The 22,976-nt window shown below is 43.2% G+C and overlaps 1 protein-coding gene across 2 annotated transcripts in view; it reads left to right on the top strand.

Annotated features, from left to right (window-relative positions):
* The window catches only part of NMNAT2 (nicotinamide nucleotide adenylyltransferase 2), a 79,594-nt gene that overhangs the window by 54,149 nt on the left and 2,469 nt on the right, over positions 1-22,976 (top strand). For both annotated transcript variants that reach the window (XR_011315089.1, XM_069737748.1), the window contains exons 2-10: positions 3,361-3,449; positions 12,089-12,156; positions 13,908-13,986; positions 14,228-14,354; positions 16,439-16,519; positions 17,938-17,982; positions 18,089-18,165; positions 18,309-18,410; positions 19,902-19,969. Coding sequence is in view for 1 of the 2 variants with exons in the window: in XM_069737748.1 (XP_069593849.1) it covers positions 3,361-3,449; positions 12,089-12,156; positions 13,908-13,986; positions 14,228-14,354; positions 16,439-16,519; positions 17,938-17,982; positions 18,089-18,165; positions 18,309-18,410; positions 19,902-19,969 (736 nt within the window). In the remaining variant the exon portion in view is untranslated. The remainder of the gene's footprint in view (positions 1-3,360; positions 3,450-12,088; positions 12,157-13,907; positions 13,987-14,227; positions 14,355-16,438; positions 16,520-17,937; positions 17,983-18,088; positions 18,166-18,308; positions 18,411-19,901; positions 19,970-22,976) is intronic.

Below are 22,976 nucleotides of genomic sequence, written 5' to 3'. Positions count from 1 at the left end.
TCACATGGGCTGATCACGTGATCGTGACATCACTGCAGGTCCTCATCCTTAGGAAAATAACAGGCCAAAACTTATTCTGCTGGGAGAAATATATCTTCCGTCCAGCACTACAGATTTTTTACTGCACCACATATATTAGATCCATTTATTAAATAATGTTATGGAGCCCCTTTAAATAGAGCGTCACTAGGGATATTTAAATGCGCCCCTACTATCTCTGCATCTGTTGCCAGGCGGCGCAGCACTTTCATTGCAGACGTGGAATGAATGGAATGCAGTGGAATGTACTGTAGTTACCTCGAGTCGCGGTGATGCGCCCTCTGCTGGATGAACTCATATGAACTCGAGCCTGGGAACTTTTCAGAATATTTTCCCACGATCGAGTTCATATGAATTCATTCAGCAGAGGGTGCATCACCGCGACTCGAGGTACCTACAGTACATTCCCCTGCATTCCATTCATTCACCAAGTTTTACAGTCAGGAGCACAGCTGCATTAGCAGAGCTCCTGGGTGTAAACTGATTTAACCCCTGAAGATGGATTTACAGCGTGGGACAAGACTGTAACGACAGAAGGTATGGAATATTGCTGGTTTTTTTTTACTTTGTTTCAGGTGACAAGGGTCTTCAGGTGGATTAAGAGTATAATAAAATATTAAAACACCCTGTGTCTTTATTTCATTAAAATACTTTTTAATAATGTGTGTGTGTTTTATTAACCATTTCGTACTATTGGATTAATAATGGATAGGTGTCATAATTGACGCATCTCCATTATTAACCTGGCTTAATGTCACCTTACAATAGCAACGTGACATTAACCCTTCATTACCCCATATCCCACCGCTACAGGGGAGTGGGAAGAGAGAGGCTAAGTGCCAGAATAGGCGCATCTTACAGATGTGCCTTTTCTGGGGTGGCTGGGGGCAGATGTTTTTAGCCAGGAGGGGGGGGCAATAACCATGGTCCCTCTCTAAGCTGTTAATATCTGCCCTCAGTCATTGGCTTTCCTACTCTGGCGGAGAAAATTGCGCGGGAGCCCACGCCAATTTTTTCCGGGATTTAACCCTTTAACTTAATAGCTAGAAAAAAATCGCCGTACGGAAGCCATACGGATGACACACGGATAAATTTGTGCGTAAAAATCGCATCCTCGCATTGAATACGGAAGTGTTTTGGGACAACTACTGCGTATTACGGCCGTAAAAAAACGGACCGTATTTACTTTCGCCTAGTGTGACGCCGGCCTTACAGTTGCTAGTTATAGTTTTGTACTGCCCTGGCCTGTTGCTTTGTCTAGTCCCTGAATCGCCTGGTGTTTAGTTCCTGACCTTGGCTTGTTTTTATGTCTCTCCAACTTCTCTTGTCAATCCTTCTATCTGCCAGCTCGCTCCACCAGCCAGCAGCCACTCCATGGACATAACTCCGGGCACCCTGCATAAGTCCAGATCCCTGACTAGAGCTAAAGGGTGCAGGTCAGCGTTCCCCTGGAACTTGCTTAAAGGGAACCTGTCACCAGGTCTTTCCCATATAAAATATGGCCAGAACCTGCACACCCTCATATACAGCATTCTAATGTTCTGTATATATGTCCCCAATGTGCTCTGCATAACACAAAAAACAGCTTTTATTATACTCACTTGCGGCGCGGCCTGGTCCGATGATAATCTCTGATCTAAAGCCGGCGCCTCCTCTCTTCTTGCGATCGATGTCCTACTTCTTGCGTCGTGTGGTTGATTCATCCTATTTCATCCATAAAGTGTCCCCCATCACGCTCCCTCACAGGCGTACTTCTTTCTGCCCCGCCGAGGACAGAGCAAAGTGTTGTCATGCACATGCGCCGCCCGCATTAAGAGAAGAGGTGTCGGATCAAGTCTAGCAACGCTCATCGGGCCAGACCGCTCCATAGGTGAGTATAATAGGGGACTTATATACAACATACTACAATGCTGTATATGAGGGTGTACAGGTGCTGGCCCTACTTTATATGGTGACAGGTTCGCTTTAAAGTAATAGCTTGTGAAACGTCCTCGTAAGAGCTGCTAGACTTCCACGAACAAATAGTGAACTTCAGAGGTTTATAATTGACAAAAATTAATAAGTATATATTTATAAAACTAATGTGCCCAATATCTGGTTCTTGTCTTCTTCATATATTCTTATCAAGTCTCTGAGGATTTCACTAATTTAATTGGATTGATCCAATACAGATCTCAGTGTCACGTCAGACGGTGCAGGACACATTAGTAATCTTCCGAGAGACTGAAGATGCTTCCATTATCGGAGATGTAATTCATTTATAAGCATATGTTCTTCTATAAGAGACCATGTAAGAAAGAGAAAAGAGGGATGAAAAATAGTCTTCCATCCTAAATTTTTTAATTGTAAATTCTCTGTGTTTTTTTTTGTTTGTTTATAATTAAAAGGGGTTTTCTAGTTTAGAATATTCACCCTATTATAGTTAAGAAGGGTCTCTTCATTCAGGACCCATGTTCAGTGTGGACAGCAGCTACTAAGAGCTTCTCTAGCCGTGGAGGACTCCGTGCATGCATGGACTATACAGACAGTCTACTCATTTCAACGGACACTGTTATGCTTGATTTCTCCTCTAGAGGCGCTGTAGGAAACACTTCAATCCAGATTTACCCTCCAATCGCAAGCGATCACCTGAAGGACATCCTCTTATCTGCTTATCCAAAGACAACAGGCCTTTTTATATTGATATTTCACGTTTTTTCACATATAGGAATAACCTAACACAGTAATAATTGTTTTTAATACCAAAAATGTGAATTCTCTGTGGCTCATGACATGCGGATTATTCATTATGTCCTGTATTCATGTGTGTGAAAAAGTCCAGAGGAATAGATATCAGCTTTGTAGTCGCCAGCAGCTATTGAACATGTATGACCATCTTAAAAAGGTTGTCTGATGTAAAAAAAAAAGAAATTTTAGGCATGGATTATTGCTGTGACCCATGTGGATCCAGTATAGGCCTCTCCATTGGTCTGCACTGGAACCGGAAGCAATGACTGCACCGTCTATGTCATCTGGACAATGCAGCCATTGTATCCTGCCTAAGAAAATGTATATTAACATCACACAAGCCCTTTAATATAAGTATGGTACTTTTCAATTCTTTCTTTCCTGTCCTAACGCCTATTTTATCAATAATTTACTGTTCAGTTATATGTAGTCTACTGTTCTCTGTTAGCAGCCCTCTTAGGGTAGGGAGGGCCTGACTGTAGCGTTTTTCAATAGGAAATGCAAAAAAATAAATCCTTGTCCCTATGATCATTATTTTACCTTTAGATTCAGTTTCTTGTGGATTCCTAACCGTAATCCATTTTCTGTTTGCAGAGAGAGCCCGAGATTACCTGCATAAAACAGGACGGTTTATCGTGATTGGTGGAATCATCTCCCCTGTCCATGATTCTTACGGGAAACAGGTGCGGATTGGTACAGATTCAATGTTATTTTTCCTATAAAAGAAAATTATGTTTTTTTCCTATGTCTGTGTTTGTGCAGGTAACAAGCAATCGATATTAATCAATAATCACTAGTCTCCTTGTGGCGCCGGTTTTAGGCTTCAGCTGTCTATAATTTATGGAACCACCATTTCGAGCTGCAAAGTGCCGGATTTACATATTCTGGCGCCTGGGGTATATTTAATAGACATCATTTTGCATGCAACGCACATATTGGAGAAGAGGACCCCATGGCAAAAATCAAAATTGGCCCTTGAGGTTTTTTTTTCAACCCAAGTTAGAAGCGGCTAATGTTTGCCAATAGAGATGAGCTAATCGATTTGTGCGACCCCGGTCCGACAGCTATGACTGGAGTCCTCCAGCCTACCGGAATCATTAGCCTGAACTGTAGACCCGGTCATTTCTGATCTGTCAGCCCGGCGCTAACCCTTCTAATCAGAAGAGACGCAGAGGATTCCGACAAGAAGGAGGCAGATGGTTGGGCTCCGGTACGTCAGCCTCAGACCCCTAAAGTGTCCTGCAGTCAATTCGCCCCTCTCTATTTGACCCTTGGGTCAATGGTCGGCCTCTATGGTTTGTATGTCCTTGATTATGGCGTTGTCCGGATGCCTTAGTCTATAGGGACCGGTAGTGATGACTTCTTCCCATTAATACTAATCACTAATTGCCGGCAGGCTATAATACAAGTCATTCCTGAAATGGTATATCATTTACAGAGGATCCGTCAGAGTGAAAAGAGAATTGCACAATATTACATACAATTCTGCTAAGCATTCAGGTCGTCATTTATCAAAATATCTTTCTCGCTGCAGTCCTCAAACAAGAGCATTGCTTTCTTCCACTGCGGGTGACTTGTCATTATCTGCAATGCATATTTTATGGCTGCGATAGTGGTAATAATAAAATTGAATGATTATTCAGCTACCTGTGGATATTAGAAGATAAATCCTGATAGCGTTGTCCTAATCCCGTCTTTAACAGAAATCCGCAGCATAGAAAATGACATTTTTTATTTTGGTAATAATTCAAATTATTTTATTGAGGGAATTTCAGTTAATGTAAAGCCTGGTAGTGTTGGTGCATCACACAAGGAAAAGAGTACCAAAATGAGTCACGCCCCCTTCAAGCTCTGCACAATGATGATATGTTGGTTATAACTGGATTAAACTCTTTAAAAGGGGACGTGTGACCAAATCAAAATTGGCCAGTTTTTGTGATCATTTTATTCCCACTGTTCCTCTGAGTATTCCATTTTTGTTTTGTTAAAATCCGCCCTATGGATCCAGAGATATGAGCTTTTTTTATTTGCTCCTAATGTTCACGGTCTTTACGAAGAGGGCGTGGCTCAGGCTAATAATGCAGACACGCCCTCAGGGAATTCTCGGAGCCCCCCTCATAGAGACCATAAAAATTAGCAGTAAATAAAAAGGGCTATATCTCTGGAACGGCTTAGTGGATTTTGAAAAGACAAAAAGTGGGATACTCAGGGGAGCAGTGGGAATAAAATAAGATAAAAAACTGACCACTTTTGACCTGGTGACAGGTGCTCCTTAAATTTGGGTAACAGATTAATAATGATGATTTTTACACTGTATGTGAAGGGGATTATTAGATGATAGTGTATCTAGCAGTTCCTCCTTTATAAACTACATGACAGTGCTGACATGCTACACTTCAATACAATTTTGGCTGATTTAATTGATCAGACTTATTTCATCGCACCCTTCTCATTGGTGTTCTTTCTTTCGATGCTACTAAATTGTAGGAATATGTTGTCTTAGTAAATGAAATTCATTGCGTTCTCATCACAGACGATAGTTTACAGAACACATGTCATTTGTGGCAATTATCAAACCTTTGAATTCCATCTCCAAAGTGAATATTCTGAGACTCTGCTGTATTGTCTTCTATGCTTTTTTACGCTTCTCCTGTTCCAGACGATTCTTATCTAGCGCTTGTTATTTTTGGTACCGACCTATCATTCTTGTCTGTCTTGTCTCTGCCTTCAGCTTACTTTATTGTTCTTCGCCCTTAAGTCGGCCAGGCTGCCTCCTCCTTCTCCCTTCATGCTTTTAGTCGCCTTTAATGTCCTCCAGTCTTCCAGCCTGATAACTTCTCCGTTCAGAGCTTCACATTGATTAGCTTTCATTTTTGATGCTCAGTCTTTTCTCATCCTCAGCTATTTTCTGTTGTTCCTTTCCCCTGTAGGGTTATCTGTAGACTTATTCCCTCACCATCAAATTATAAGAAAGACAACGCCTTCCAAAATGTGGCTGCTGATGGCCCTGAAACCTACAGTGTTCAATTTAGAACATGATAACATATCAAAGTCAAACATCAGAAATACTCTCATACCTGATTTTGATACTTGAATCTGATACCTGACTTTTACATATCAAAGTCAAACATCAGAAATACTCTGTCTGATACCTGACTCTGATACCTGACTCTGATACCTGACTCTGATACCTGACTCTGATACCTGACTCTGATACCTGACTCTGATACCTGACTCTGATACCTGACTCTGATACCTGACTCTGATACTTGACTCTGAATCAGAGTCAAGTATCAAAGTCAGGTATCAGACTCCAGTATCAGAATCGGGTATTAGAGTCCGGTATCAGTCAGGTATCAGACTCCAGTATCAGAATCGGGTATCAGAGTCAGGTATCAGAGTCAGGTATCAGACAGAGTATTTCTGATGTTTGACTTTAATATGTGATCATGTCCTAAAATGAACACTGTAGAAACCCTCACCTTAAACACTCTCTGTCTCTGTAGCCAAGTTCACACATTGTGGAAAATATTCCACTGCGGATTTGGTCACAAATCTATGACAGATCCATGTGTTTCTTGCGGATTTTGCTGTAGATTTCACCCGACTACATTAGTAAGCATTGAATAGTGTCAAATCCGCAACGAAAATTTGCACAAAAATGAGCACGCTGCATTATTTCATTTTCATGTGGATGTGAATAGGATTTTAGAAATCACTTTCGATTGTCAGCCAATTCCACCAAAATCAGATGCTTTGGCAAATTTTCACTTTGTGTATGGCAACTGAATGGTGTGTTCACACATTCAGGTTTTTTATGTTCTTAAGTCCCAGTTCAATAGTGCATAAAAGAAGAGAAACTGCATAAAAAATCGTGAACATGTAAGGATATCCTACATGCTCTCATACACATGAGACTAACATTGGCAGTATTGGAGGGCTCATCCAACAGTCTACGCCAGGGGTGTCAAACTGCATTCCTCGAGGGCTGCAAACAGGTCATGTTTTCAGGATTTCCTTAGCATTGCACAAAGTGCTGGAATCATTCTCTGCAGGTGATTAAATTATCACCTGTGCAATGCAAGGAAATCCTGAAAACATGACCTGTTTGCAGCCCTCGAGGAATGCAGTTTGACACCCCTGGTCTACGCTTTATGTGAGTCACCTGTCTTTCCCCCATTATATGATGTTACGATTTCGGACTGCTGATCCTTTTTTCTCGGCTAGCTAAGCTGCCACTTAAAGGGACACTGTCACCTGAATTTGGAGGGAACAATCTTCAGCCATGGAGGCGGGGTTTTTGGGTGTTTGATTGACCCTTTCCTTACCCGCTGGCTGCAATATTGGATTGAAGTTCATTCTCTGTCCTCCATAGTACACGCCTGCACAAGGTAAGATTGCCTTGTGCAGGCGTGTACTACGGAGGACAGAGAATGAACTTCAATCCAATATTGCAGCCAGCATGCAGCCAGCGGGTAAGGAAAGGGTGAATCAAACACCCAAAAACCCCGCCTCCATGGCTGAAGATTGTTCCCTCCAAATTCAGGTGACAGTGTCCCTTTAAGAAGCCTGGCAGCCTCTCTCATAGAGAATACAGTGTGAGTGATCCTGTGCATGGGAGAGTTGGGCCGTGTTCACATGTTGTGGCGATGCTGTGGTTTGTTTGCCGCAGTCATAACAGTTTTTGAAAAAAAGAAAACAGTGCAGTTTTACTTTGATTCCGGAAAAAAAAAACACTTTTGCAGAGAATGTGTGAATGCAGCCTAAGGCCGGTTTCACACGTCCAGATAATTCCAGTACCGGAAAAAATCGGTACCGGAATTATCCGTGTCTGTGTGCCCCTACATTTCTGTGGCACACGTGTGCCGCCCGTGTGCCCACTGGGTACCACACGCACCGTGCTGGGTACCACACGTACCAGCATCTGGTGCTGAAGCCGCGGTTCATATCTTCCCTGCAGCAGCGTTTGCTGCAGAGAAGATATGAATAACTAGATTGTGGCCCAATTCTAACGCATCGGATATTCTAGAATATGCATGTCCCCGTAGTATATGGACAATGATGATTCCAGAATTCGAGGCAGACTGATTGGTCGAGGCAACCTTTATCATCGTCGCCATGGCAACCATTATGACATCTACGTCGATACTGTGCCCGTCGCTGAATCAGAAACGTGGGATTTCTACGTCCTTTATGACATCATCGTCATAACCTCCCCTATGGGAGGTGGAGACACATATGCATTACTGTAAATGAGCGGCCCCACGTGACCACATACAGGAGAAGATGCGGCCAGAACAGGAAGCAGCGCCGGCGAGGGAGCGAGCCGGGTGAGTATTTTCAGAACAGCGGGGGAAGGCGCACAGGGGGCGGGGGCGCACAGGGGGTGGGATGGCGGGGGGCACATAGATCTTTATTTTAAACACTATTATTCATATCTTCTCTGCAACAAACGCTGCTGCAGGGAAGATATGAATCGCGGCTTCAGCACCAGTAGGGGGGACAGCGCTTAATGTAGCGCTGTCTCCTGCACGGCACACGGACTGCACACGGACAATGTCCGTGTGCGGTACGTGTTTTACACGGACCCATTGACTTTAATGGGTCCGTGTAATCCGTGCGCTCCCACGAACACTGACATGTCTCCGTGTTTGGCACACGGAGACACGGTCTGCAAAAAATCAATGACATCTGCACAGATGCATTGATTTTAATGTGTCTACGTGTGTCAGTGGCCCCGGTACGTGAGGAAACTGTCACCTCACGTACCGGAGACACTGACGTGTGAAACAGACCTAAGGCCTCATTCACTATTTTTCATGTACACAAAAAAATGGTCAGTGTGTCATCAGTGGTTGGTCAGTGTGTCATCAGTGTTTGGTCAGTGTGTCATCAGTGTTTGGTCAGTGTGTCATCAGTGGTTGGTCAGTGTGTCATCAGTGTTTGGTCAGTGTGTCATCAGTGGTTGGTCAATGTGTCATCAGTGGTTGGTCAGTGTGTCATCAGTGTTTGGTCAGTGTGTCATCAGTGGTTTGTCAGTGTGTCATCAGTGTTTGGTCAGTGTGTCATCAGTGGTTGGTCAGTGTGTCATCAGTGTTTGGTCAGTGTGTCATCAGTGTTTGGTCAGTGTGTCATCAGTGGTTTGTCAGTGTGTCATCAGTGTTTGGTCAGTGTGTCATCAGTGGTTGGTCAGTGTGTCATCAGTGTTTGGTCAGTGTGTCATCAGTGGTTGGTCAGTGTGTCACCAGTGTTTGGTCAGTGTGTCACCAGTGTTTGGTCAGTGTGTCACCAGTGGTTGGTCAGTGTGTCATCAGTGTTTGGTCAGTGTGTCATCAGTGGTTGGTCAGTGTGTCATCAGTGGTTGGTCAGTGTGTCATCAGTGTTTGGTCAGTGTGTCATCAGTGGTTGGTCAGTGTGTCACCAGTGTTTGGTCAGTGTGTCATCAGTGTTTGGTCAGTGTGTCATCAGTGGTTGGTCAGTGTGTCATCAGTGTTTGGTCAGTGTGTCATCAGTGGTTGGTCAGTGTGTCATCAGTGGTTGGTCAGTGTGTCATCAGTGTTTGGTCAGTGTGTCACCAGTGTTTGGTCAGTGTGTCACCAGTGTTTGGTCAGTGTCATCAGTGTTTGGTCAGTGTGTCACCAGTGTTTGGTCAGTGTGTCATCAGAGTTTGGTCATTCTGTGACCAGTGTTTGTTCAGTGTGTCACCAGTGTTTGGTCAGTGTGTTGTCAGTGTTTTGTGAGTGTGTCATCAGTGTTTGGTCAGTGTGTCACCAGTGTTTGGTCAGTGTGTCATCAGTGGTTGGTCAGTGTGTCACCAGTGTTTGGTCAGTGTGTCATCAGTGTTTGGTCAGTGTGTCACCAGTGTTTGGTCAGTGTGTCATCAGTGGTTGGTCAGTGTGTCACCAGTGTTTGGTCAGTGTGTCATCAGCGTTTGGTCAGTGTGTCATCAGTGTTTGGTCAGTGTGTCAACAGTGTTTGGTCAGTGTGTCATCAGTGTTTTTCACATATGGTTAAATAAATTACAAAGATCTCCGATCCTTTGCAATGATAAATATGTAGAGCACACGGACTGTACATGAAGCCATTCATCTGCTGTTCGTGTTTTTCACAGACCTATAGACTGGTATTGACCCTTTTCATCCATAATACAAAACACTGGACATTTAATCAGCCCCATAGACTATAATGGTACATGTCGTATCCGTGAAAAACACGAACAGAACACGTACGTGCAGCCTGGCCGTCTGAATGAGGCTGATGTGTAGGGTCCAGGTCACATTACCGTTCTCATTGCTCCGGACTGTTCACAGGGACCCTTGTAATTCTGCCAAGGTAAATCCAATTACTTTCTATGACCTCCAGTGGGATAGTGCCATCACTTCAGGAGCAAGCTGCTAAAATTAGTCTCCTGTTTCATCAAGTAATCCTTTGAAGAAAATTTTATTTTACTCATGGGAAATCTAATTGGCAAAAATAAAATAAATGTAAATCTAATGTTAATGCCGGCGTCACACTACCGTGTTTTACAGACGTAAGAGAGGTGCTGAAAATACGGATTGCATACGGTACAATGCTTCTCTATGGCCAAGCTCCTATCAGCCGTATTTTACTGATCCGTATTATACGGTCTTCTACGGCCGTAGAAAATCGCAGCATGCTGCGTTTGTCACCGTATTGCGCAAAAAATCCGCCAATGAAAGTCTATAGGGGCCAGAAAAATACGGATTACACACGGACCAGCAGTGTGACTTGCGAGAAATACGCAGCGGTGTTAGAGAGAAAAGCCGGCAATTCAGTGCGGTGTACAGTAAAATCACACTGACAGCTTACAATAGAATAGGTGGAATAAATGTGTACACATAGAATAGGTATATATATATATATATATATATATGTGTGTCATTGAGACACATATATGTATATATATTAATATTTCATACAGCGCTAGATAGCTTTAAAGCCGGTAATTCAATTGCCGGCTTTTCCTATCTCCTTCCTAAACCCGACATGATATGAGACATGGTTTACATACAGTAAACCATCTCATATCCCCATTTTTTTTTTTTTTTTGCATATTCCACACTACTAATGTCAGTCGTGTGTATGTGCAAAATTTGGCCGTTCTAGCTATTAAATTTAAGGGTTAAATGGCGAAAAAAATTGGCTCACGCGCAATTTTCTCCGCCAGAGTAGTAAAGCCAGTGACTGAGGGCAGATATTAATAGCCTGGAGAGGGTCCATGGTTATTGCCCCCCCCGGCTAAAAACATCTGCCCCCAGCCACCCCAGAAAAGGCACATCTGGAAGATGCGCCTATTCTGGCACTTGGCCACTCTCTTCCCATTCCCGTGTAGCGGTGGGATATGGGGTAATGAAGGGTTAATGCCACCTTGCTATTGTAAGGTGACTTTAAGCCAGATTAATAATGGAGAAGCGTCAATTCTGACACCTATCCATTATTAATCCAATAGCATGAAATGGTTAAAAAAACACACACACATTATTAAAAATTATTTTAATGAAATGAACACACAGTTTGTTTGAATATTTTATTGTTCTCTCAATCCACCTGAAAACCCTCGCTCTGTAACAAAGGAAAAATAATAAACCAACAATATACATACCTTCCGATGATCTGTAACGTCCCACGATGTAAATCCATCTGAAGGGGTTAAAATATTTTACAGGCAGGAGCTCTGCTATAATGCAGCTGTGCTCATGCCTGTAAAACCCTGGGGAATGAAGGTAATGTAGGTCCTACAGGTGACCTGTAGTTACCTTCATTCGCGGTGATGCGCCCTCTGCTGGTTGTCCTCATATGAACTCGAGCCTGGGAGCTTTCCAGGAATTACCGACTTTCTGCTATATCGCGCTGAAGTAAATATTAATATATATATATGTGTCTCAATGACATATGTATATATATATATATATGTATATAGACAGTATATATGTTTTTATTATTTTTTGAGCACATGGATCCATTGTATGTCCGTATGTCGGTTTTGCAAGCCTGCGAGAAAATCTCGCAGTACGGATGCCATACGGATTACATACGGAGGATGCCATGCGCAAAATACGCTGACACACCCTGCCTACGGAGGAGATACGGACCACTATTTTGGGGACTTTTCTGCGTATTACGGCTGTAAATTACGGACCGTATTTTTATACGCTGAGTGTGACGCCGGCCTAAATCACAAGTCCTGGGTCTCCGGGTATAAACTGTTTCCTGCGCTGACTCCTTTGTCTTTTCTTGCAATAGAATAAGGCAGATTATATCAGAATTTTCCATGAGATGTCCTCCTATGTGTCTTCCTTAGGGTCTGGTCTCAAGTCGGCATCGCCTGAACATGTGCCAGCTGGCCGTGCAGAATTCGGACTGGATTCGGTGAGATTTGACATATTATCAGTAACTCGTGAAGATGATTGTGTAACTAAAGCTGTGCAGGCACAGACCGGCCCGCCGGGAAATCAGATGGTCCACCTTTGGCGACTCTATTTAAACATGACCTGTCTCTTGCCATAAATATATATATATTATCTGGTGTAAATGCTTTAGTTGTCCTGAATCTGGCGATGTTTTTCTTTCTATTCTGCGCCTCTCTGTTCCTGAGATATGGCCTCCTCTTCCCTGTATATAAAGCTAGTCTTTTTAACCAATTGGGCGTGGCCCTCAAGTCTACTCATTATCATCTTCTACGCCCAGTTGGCTACAAAGCTTACATTTATATACAAGGAAGAGGGGGCCAAATCTCAGGAATGGAGAGGCGCAGAAGCAAAAGAAAAACAGCGCCGGATTCAGGAGAACAGCGGCATTTAGATTGAGTAAAACAAACACCATTATGGCAAGTGACAGGTTCCCTTGAAAACTAACTTTCAGTCAATCAATGTCATAAGTCAGTTTCTTACGGGTTGATTTGCACAAACATGTTCGATCTTATTCATGAAGCGTCCTGTGAGCCATGAATTTACAATGTTCAGGTGGACAAAAAAAAAGTATCTCTCCCTTGTTATCCATTCAGTCTGTTCTTAAAAATCGGACTGCATTCGGATGTCATCCAAGTGCGGTCTGATGTTTTCCACGGACCCATAGACTTGAATGGCCAAGTGCGATCTGATGATAGGAGGCAATTTGTGCCTCACTGAATAACATGGTGGCGAGTGCTAGCCGTCAGGACAAGGGATGGTGCTCTTCCGAGTTATAAGGTCCTGTCCACGATCCCCTAGGATCTCATGCTAAAAAGAGTGTGCTGAGAGATACTTTTTTATATTGATTGATTCTTGGCCACTCTTTTCACAGAGCTATTCTATACAGCAAAAAAGGTTTATTAATGTATCCTGGCCCAGAAGGATCAAAAGGACACTTGGTTTTCTACCTGTGTCCAGTGAATCTGTGCCTGTGGATACAGATCCAAGTTTTCCTGCAACTCACTCCAAAATCAATGCGATGGCGCCATACTTGTTGTAGCAATGCCGTAACCTGTCAAAGGAAAAATCCACCCATGGTAGAAAAATGTAGGCTAGATCGGGATTCTACAACATGGACTTCCAAAGGGGTCATATAGAAACCAAATGGGTTATTCCAAAAAATCTAAATATCCCCTATCCATCATGACGTGCTGATCGCTGGAAGTCCGACTAATAGGACTACCAGTGATGTCGAAGGGTTCTTTCCAAAGTTGTCCCCTATCCTTAGAATGGTGGATAACATGTAGATCACTGGGGGACCCACAGCGATCTTGAGATCGGAGCTCTAGAACCCCAGACTCTGCAGCTCTATCCTGAATGGACAGGAGGTGCGCACACTCGGTCTCTGCTATACTCATTGTCTGTGGGACTGATGGACATAGCCTAGCGCTGAACTCTGCCGTCCCATAGACAATGAATGGTGCGGAGGCCGAGCGTGCGCACCTCCTGTCCATTCAGGATGGAGCTGCAGAGCCTCATTCTCAGGGGTTCTAGAGCCCGGAGGATCTCAGGATCGTTGAGGGTCCCCCAGCGATCAACATATTATCCTCCATCTTAAGGATAGGGGACAACTTGATTTCTTGGAATTAACCCTTCCACATGTACAAGGTTATTATCAGGGCTATATTCCCAGATGGGGCAGTTCTCATTGTGAACCTCTCCTCTCTGCAGGGTGGACCCGTGGGAGTGCTACCAGGATACATGGCAGACAACGTGCAGCGTTCTGGAGCATCACCGAGACCTAATGAAGGTGAGCTCTACCATATATTATAGGGGACCGAATTGGTGAGTATAAGAGCAGTACATTGTGCCGTGGACCCCAGACACCACCGTGCAGAAGGATAAGGGTTATTAGCTTCACTTTACACTGATAAGAAACCTCTAATGATGTGGTGTCTGCAAATAAGAGACGTTATGTTACTATTAATTCCCATAGAACTCCTTACACTGCCGCCATTGGTGGCACTAACAGACCTGCTGTTCCTTTCCAGAGGGTAACTGGCTGCATCCTGTCTAATGTGAACACACCATCGGTCACACCGGTGATCAATCAGACCCTGAACCAACCTACACAGCCCGTCTATCAAAATAACAACCTCACCAACAAGCCCACCGCAGGCAAGTGTGTGCGTGATCGGGGCAGGCAAGAGTGTGCGTGATCGGGGCAGGCAAGTGTGTGCGTGATTGGGGCAGGCAAGTGTGTGCGTGATCGGGGCAGGCAAGTGTGTGCGTGATCGGGGCAGGCAAGTGTGTGCGTGATCGGGGCAGGCAAGAGTGTGCGTGATCGGGGCAGGCAAGTGTGTGCGTGATCGGGGCAGGCAAGTGTGTGCGTGATCGGGGCAGGCAAGTGTGTGCGTGATCGGGGCAGGCAAGTGTGTGCGTGATCGGGGCAGGCAAGTGTGTGCGTGATCGGGGCAGGCAAGTGTGTGCGTGATCGGGGCAGGCAAGTGTGTGCGTGATCGGGGCAGGCAAGTGTGTGCGTGATCGGGGCAGGCAAGAGTGTGCGTGATCGGGGCAGGCAAGAGTGTGCGTGATCGGGGCAGGCAAGTGTGTGCGTGATCGGGGCAGGCAAGAGTGTGCGTGATCGGGGCAGGCAAGTGTGTGCGTGATCGGGGCAGGCAAGTGTGTGCGTGATCGGGGCAGGCAAGTGTGTGCGTGATCGGGGCAGGCAAGTGTGTGCGTGATCGGGGCAGGCAAGTGTGTGCGTGATCGGGGCAGGCAAGAGTGTGCGTGATCGGGGCAGGCAAGTGTGTGCGTGATCGGGGCAGGCAAGTGTGTGCGTGATCGGGGCAGGCAAGAGTGTGCGTGATCGGGGCAGGCAAGAGTGTGCGTGATCGGGGCAGGCAAGTGTGTGCGTGATCGGGGCAGGCAAGTGTGTGCGTGATCGGGGCAGGCAAGTGTGTGCGTGATCGGGGCAGGCAAGTGTGTGCGTGATCGGGGCAGGCAAGTGTGTGCGTGATCGGGGCAGGCAAGTGTGTGCGTGATCGGGGCAAGCAAAATACAGTCACAGTGGAAACTTTCCCATTGGTGCTGATCAAGACTTATCTGTATCCTCCTAAGGCCTGCTTTATAGAAAGCTCTTCTGATACTGCTGCCGACCTGGGGAATACATAAGACTAGTGACTAGTCATCATACAGGAAGAGTAACAGCAGATTTATTGATAAATCATGACATAGTTGGGTTCTAATATGCATTTATTGATATTATCCAGAGTGATATAACCAATATTTCAATTTAAAATCAATTGATTAGTTCAGGAACATTTATTCTTAAAGGGGTAGTCCCATCTCCAAGATCCTATCCCAATATGTAGTAGGGGTAATAATAATATTAGCAAATATCTCCAATTACAGATGTAGTTTAGTTTTTCTGATTCGCTATTTCTCTTTCCTCATGAGTAGGCATTGTAGGACCTTAGGTATCCATGGTTACGACCAATGATATCATGACAGTTAGGTATCCATGGTTACAACCACTAGCAACTAAGGTCCTGCAATGCCTGTGCATGTGAAAAGAGACATAGAGAATCAGAAAAACTATACTACATTTTCAATTGGAGGTGTTTGCTAATATTACTATTATTGCAACTACTACATATTGGGATAGGATCTTGCAGATGGGAATACCTCTTTAATGGAACTTAAGGAGATGGTCGAGCGTTGCACTCGGCTGGTCTTCGGCACTACTATAGGAATGAAGGGAGTGGCAGTGCACTCGATCGACCACCACTCCATTCACTCTTCAGAGTCCCAGCGGTCGGACCCCCCAGTGATCGAGAAGTTATCCCCTACCCCATAAATCGAGGATAACTTTCAAACTTGAGACTACCCCCTCAGCTCTGTTTACACCTGCATTATTTAGCTTATCTGTCCTGTTCTAGAAATGGAATTCCTATACATGACGGATGTAAATGACATCCAAAGGATCTCATTGACTAAAGTGGAGTCTGTCTGGAGAATACCCCTTTAACGGAGGCGCAACCTCATAGTCTCGTGCACCTATTGTTGCTTCCTTATCTTAGTGGAAATTTAGATATTGATAACCTTTTGATAAGTGGAAACCATCAATAAGCAGATTTGTTCAATAATGCAAAAAATAATCCGAAACTCTGGTGAAATCATCACTTGCAAACTCCTAATGCTCTGTATGTCCATTGTCACGGTGGTAACACAGTTGGATAATTGGTATTTGTTTCTGATAGTGAGGTTTCTGGGAAAAGTTGGAGAAGGACTGAGTCGTATGTGCTGTGTCCGTCCCAATCTGCAGCGTGTTACCTTTGTGGGTAAGTTTTAGGAGACACTTTATTTTATTATAATAAATAATAATAAAATTATTATTATTATTAGATTTTTGCATTTATTTTAAGTTATGTTTTGTTGTCTTATCTTTGTTTTTGTATTGGCGAACTTAGCGCCAAATTCTTTTACATGGGACCAGAATGTGTGATGAATTGCAATCGCAACTTCGAAAAAAATGCGTTTTTATGGGACTTTTTTTTCCTGTCTTTGGCGTTTTTATAGTAAAAAGTCACATGATCCTTTCAGCAACGTTTGAAATGGTGTACGTTAGTCTTCAACTGCGCAAAAAAAAAAACCCCAAAGCAACAGATATTGTACTCCACTGGAATAGAATTACGCAAATAATTTGGGATTTTTCAAAATGTCCCAAATAATAAGCTAGAATAAAAAATCTGGATAATGAAAACAGCACCCATAACAAAAAAAACAGACAAAACTAATAAAACCATTTTTGCTCTAGAAAAAAAAGTGAGTCGGCCCTGTAGTGTTTAGACTGTGCATGTAACATCTAGAGTGCTATATCTCCGGTGTCCTGCAGAGGTCACTATAGCTGTGCTATTATTTGTTGGGGATTCAAACTTTTAAAAAGTTTTCTGTTTTTTTTTTTTTTTTTGTGATTTTACAAGATTGGATCCGACCACTGAGACCCCAGCGATCCTGTAATCAGAGCTTTAGGACCCTAAGAACAGGGTTCTACAGCCCCATCCAGATTGGGGTAGAGGTGCACGTGTAGCTTGCGTTCCTTTTATATTTATTCTAAAGTCCTGATCCTAGGATCACTGGGGGTCCCAGCGGTAGGACTCCAATGATGAGGAAGTTACCCCCGCCTCTTGGATAGGGAATTTTTTTGCCAGAATAACCCTTTAAGACCTTAATTTAATCAATCAGCCAAGTGCAAAAGTAATCTACACTAATGGCTTTTTGCTGAGGATCCACTGTTCAATCCTAACGTCTCTATATGTTGTGTTAGAATCCTATCTTTTTTATCATTGTCATTTTTGTTGGGTGAGAGGGTGGTGAAATGTTCGGTTCTATTTAATTCCTTATGGAGATAAGGATGCCACTAATTTGATGCAGAATTCCAAATTTCCTTTTTTTTATAGATTGGTTTAAAAATGATTAAATAACTGGTTACCTGCAACCACCACAAGAGGGAGCACAAGAGCTTACCGCATACCGTCTCATGATTGATTTCAGTGTATAGCAGAATGCGGTTAGCGCCCTCTAGTGGTGACTACGGGCATCCAGCAATTTATCATTCTCTGCAAGGGATTTGATTAAAGATATTTGAAGAAACCCATTTAGATAAGAAAAAAATTGTTTTACAGAGTAGATACCGTACTTGAAAGAGTGCATCTGGCCATTTGTGACTATGCTGACCTGGTTATGTTTTATTTGACAGATGAGAATGCAAACTTGGGCACAGTGATGAGGTATGAAGAAATAGGTAAGTGGCGATAGGGGACATGTTGTGGGCGCTGGTGGTGCCCTCTCTCTATGGTACTGTTGGCTTTGGTCTCCTGACTCATACACTTGCTATCCTTCCTACCCAGAGCTGCGGATCTTGCTCCTGTGTGGTAGTGACCTGCTTGAGTCATTTTGTATCCCCGGCCTCTGGAATGAGTCGGATGTGAGTATTGTTCCTTATGTCGTCCAGATCCTCCTCCATCCTCGTATGGATGACGTGTTGTGTTATACGGGTGACTGGATAGTGACTTGATGTCTGGATTTCTTTGTTCCTCACTGTATTGTGTGTCTGAATTTCATCTGCAGATGGAGGTGATTGTCGGGGATTTCGGCATGGTGGTTGTGCCACGTGACGGTACAGACACTGAGCAAATCATGAATCACTCATCGGTTCTCCGTAAATACAAGGTGTGTCCTGCTCTTATCTGTAGACTTTTATTTATCAACTACACAAGTGTTTCTCAGAGGAACAAAAAAAAATATTACCATTTCTAAAAATTGAGACTTTAGGTCTGATTCATGCAGTCGAAGAGTAATTGCCGTTTTAATTTTGCATTTCATAACTCAATAATACTCGTGGAAATAAGAAACTTTGTAATATATCTTATCAGAGAAATCTGCCTCTTTCTCCTCCTGGTTTGATCAATCACTCTCAATTCCGGGATAAAATTTATATTTGGTGAAGACAAATGTTCACATAAGAGATGACAGTTAGTGACTATAAAATTCTATGGAGAGGGGAGGAGCTAAAGGCAGAAACAGACATTCCATAGAATGTTATAAGCACCAACTGTCATCTCCTATCTCAGGAATGGGGAAATCTATAATCACTGAAGACAGATTGTACCTGTGAATTGAGAATTTTAAGAATGAAAGATCAGTCCAGGAGGTGAAAGTAGCAGATTTCTCTGATAAAGATATATTACAAAGATTCTACTTTTCATCTGTACTATCGATTTATGCCCCCAAAAATAAGCAAAACGACGGTTACTCCTTAAGAATGGCGTTTTGCGTGCTAGTCTTAATTAAAGAAACTCTCCAGTACGGTGTGCCAAGTTCGTTACGAGCTTGAGTTCATTTCTGGCGTAAATTAGGATGAATTAGTTGGGTGTAAACATGATAAAAGTTGTAAAATTTTACTGCAATTTTCATTTGAGCAAAAAATTTCAAGTAGTTTTACACCAGAAAACTATCAACAAAAGCTCCTTGATTAATTGGGCCCATTTTGCTAAAATATAGGGAACAGTGGGACAACCATGACAGTTTTATAGAAAATTGTAATCTGAACATTATGGTTGAAAAAAAATGAGCAACGCTCTTTAACCAAAACACGTAGGTTTAGTGTGAAATGAGGCTGCCGTAAACCTTTTAACTTGCTAATAAGTGTGAAATTTTAATATATACCTCACTTCATAGCTGGAGAATTTTTCTTTTTCCTATAGCACTTATCTCTCTTCTCCTGAACCACCTTCTAAGCAGTTGAAAGCTGAACCTTGGTCTGGTCATAAATGAGCTTAGAGGATGGTTCAGGAGAGAAAAGAGAAGTGTTACCGGCCATGCCTTTAGAATGAGCTAATTGGCAGATTCACTGGGAATCCTGGTCTGCTATGTATTGTGATACACAGAGGATGTAGAAACCAGATGGGTCAAAGTTTTGAATGTAACTGCATTGGAACACTGGTTTGCTAACATTGCAATGCCTGGGAAGAGTAAGAGAGCTGATCCATCCAGAAGGGAGAGAAATGTCAGTTCCCCGAGCTGATGCCCCTGTCTATGGCCCCCAGTTGTGGTGAACATAAACCCTTGAATGGTTTTGCTTGGGGAACATATTTTCTTTTCGAGAATTACGGTACATTGGAATATTATCACAGAACTTAACCTGCTAAACGTCCTCTACAGAACAACATCCTTGTGGTGAAAGATGACAGCAACCATCCGATGTCCAATGTGAGCTCCACCAAGAGCAGGTAATACTGCGCGTCTAGTATCCTACCGGCCAAGATACATATTTGATTTGTTTCTATACTTGCGGATTCCCAGTCTGTATATCAGGACGACTTGCAGGACACTTTACTTTAACATCTGTCCAGTTACTTTTGGGGGTCGCTCACACTTGAATATAAAACAGACCAGTGCAATCCCATAAAAAAATTGGACTGCTCTGGGACCAATGTTATTCAGTGAGGCCGTGCAGATCTGCTGACTTTTTCTCAGCATGCTACGATTTCACTCCGAAATCAGACAGTGCGAGAAAAAAAAAAAATCGCATTCCATATGGAACCCAAGTTTTACAGATACTGTACATTCCAATTCTGTAAGATAGGAAACTGTAAATGATTCATCGCTGCTGGGTAAAATAATCGATTGTACACGGACAGCACATGGATGACAAGTGAGAACAAAATCATCCCACCCTCCTGGATGAGAATGGGTCCGATTATGTATACACCGGTGTGAGCGAACCCTTAAAGTGGTCATCTTGGAAAAAGAACAAGTGCTCTGACCCCTCGGTTTGATCAGTGGTGGTCCAAGAAGATCTACCTCTACTGATAATACATTAATGGTTGATACTAAGGGTAGAATTCCTATATAACCCCTGAAAGTTTTCATATTTGCAGATACAGTTGTGGCCAAAAGTATTGACACCCCTGCAATTCTGTCAGATAATACTCAGTTTCTTCCTGAAAATGATTGCAATCACAAATTCTTTGGTATTATTATCTTCATTTAATTTGTCTTAAATGAAAAAAAAACACAAAAGAGAATGAAGCAAAAAGCAAAACATTGATTATTTCACACAAAACTCCAAAAATGGGCCAGACAAAAGTATTGGCACCCTCAGCCTAATACTTGGTTGCACAACCTTTAGCCAAAATAACTGCGACCAACCGCTTCCGGTAACCATCAATGAGTTTCTTACAATGCTCTGCTGGAATTTTAGACCATTCTTCTTTGGCAAACTGCTCCAGGTCCCTGATATTTGAAGAGTGCATTCTCCAAACTGCCATTTTTAGATCTCTCCACATGAGTTCTATGGGATTCAGGTCTGGACTCATTGTTGGCCACCTTAGAAGTCTCCAGTGCTTTCTCTCAAACCATTTTCTAGTGCTTTTTGAAGTGTGTTTTGGGTCATTGTCCTGCTGGAAGACCCATGACCTCTGAGAGAGACCCAGCTTTCTCACACTGGGCCTTACATTATGCTGCAAAATTTGTTGGTAGTCTTCAGACTTCATAATGCCATGCACACGATCAAGCAGTCCAGTGCCAGAGGCAGCAAAGCAACCCCAAAACATCAGGGAACCTCCGCCATGTTTGACTGTAGGGACCATGTTCCTTTCTTTGAATGCCTCATTTTTTCTCCTGTAAACTCTATGTTGATGCCTTTGCCCAAAAAGCTCTACTTTTGTCTCATCTGACCAGAGAACGTTCTTCCAAAACGTTTTAGGCTTTTCAGGTAAGTTTTGGCCAACTCCAACCTGGCTTTTTTATGTCTCGGGGTAAGAAATGGGGTCTTCCTTGGTCTCCTACCATACAGTCCCTTTTCATTCAAACGCCGACGGATAGTACGGGTTGACACTGTTGTACCCTCGGACTGCAGGGCAGCTTGAACTTGTTTGGATGTTAGTCGAGGTTCTTTATCCAGCATCCGCACAATCTTGCGTTGAAATCTCTTGTCAATTTTTCTTTTCCATCCACATCTAGGGAGGTTAGCCACAGTGCCATGGGCTTTAAACTTCTTGATGACACTGCGCACGGTAGACACAGGAACATTCAGGTCTTTGGAGATGGACTTGTAGCCTTGAGATTGCTCATGCTTCCTCACAATTTGGTTTCTCAAGTCCTCAGACAGTTCTTTGGTCTTCTTTCTTTTCTCCATGCTCAATGTGGTACACACAAGGACACAGGACAGAGGTTGAGTCAACTTTAATCCGTGTCAACTGGCTGCAAGTGTGATTTAGTTATTGCCAACACCTGTTAGGTGCCACAGATAAGTTACAGGTGCTGTTAATTACACAAATTAGAGAAGCATCACATGATTTTTAGAACAGCGCCAATACTTTTGTCCACCCCCTTTTTTATGTTTGGTGTGGAATTATATCCAATTTGGCTTTAGGACAATTATTTTTGTGTTTTTTTCATTTAAGACAAATTAAATGAAGATAATGATAACAAAGAATTTGTGTTTGCAATCATTTTCAGGAAGAAACTGAGTATTATCTGACAGAATTGCAGGGGTGTCAATACTTTTGGCCACAACTGTATGTAATAGTGATGATTATCAAGGCATCAGAAATGGCCACAAGTTCTCTCGCCTTTGCAATACTAATGAGAACCTGAAAGTATGACCTGTGGGGGTCAGTGAGGACTGGAGTTTGGGAAACACTGCTAGTCTATAGCAAAGAAGTTGTAAGCAGTGCAGAGGTGGCAGGGAAACTATACAATGAGTAGTCAACTATAGAATTAAATATCCATCTATTCTTGAGAGCAGAGAGGATTTTTAATAGCAATCAAATTGTAAAGTTGCATGTTTTTACAAGACAACCCCTTTAACACTACCTAAAATGTGTATTGTCTTCCTATTTAAAAAATGGATCTTGCTTTGCAATCATATTAAGTACAATTGTTTTTTTTTACCTTAAAGGGGTTGTCCAGGCTGGGGGCGCAAGTCTGCAGTCAATCTATGTGACTGCAGACTTGTGAATGCTCACAACATGCCTTGTGCGCGCTTGTCAGGATTCTCCGCTGCTGGCGCCAAGGGGTCACGTGACTTCAAGTATGCGATTTGCATACATTCGACCACATTCTGACTAAACGTGTCTGGCCTCGCTCAATTCATGTGTATTGAGCAAGCCACGCATGTCTAGTTGGCAAGTGACTGCATGTATGCAAGTCACATACGTGTGGTTTTGTGCCTGCCTGCTCCTGGGGCCGGCACTGGAGAATCTCGACAGAATGCACGCTGCACGCTCTGAA

Source organism: Ranitomeya imitator, chromosome 8, assembly GCF_032444005.1.
Source record: "Ranitomeya imitator isolate aRanImi1 chromosome 8, aRanImi1.pri, whole genome shotgun sequence".
NCBI classification, from domain to species: Eukaryota; Metazoa; Chordata; class Amphibia; order Anura; family Dendrobatidae; genus Ranitomeya; species Ranitomeya imitator.
Note: the sequence above shows the minus strand (reverse complement) of the source record. Positions and strands in the feature narration are given on the sequence as shown.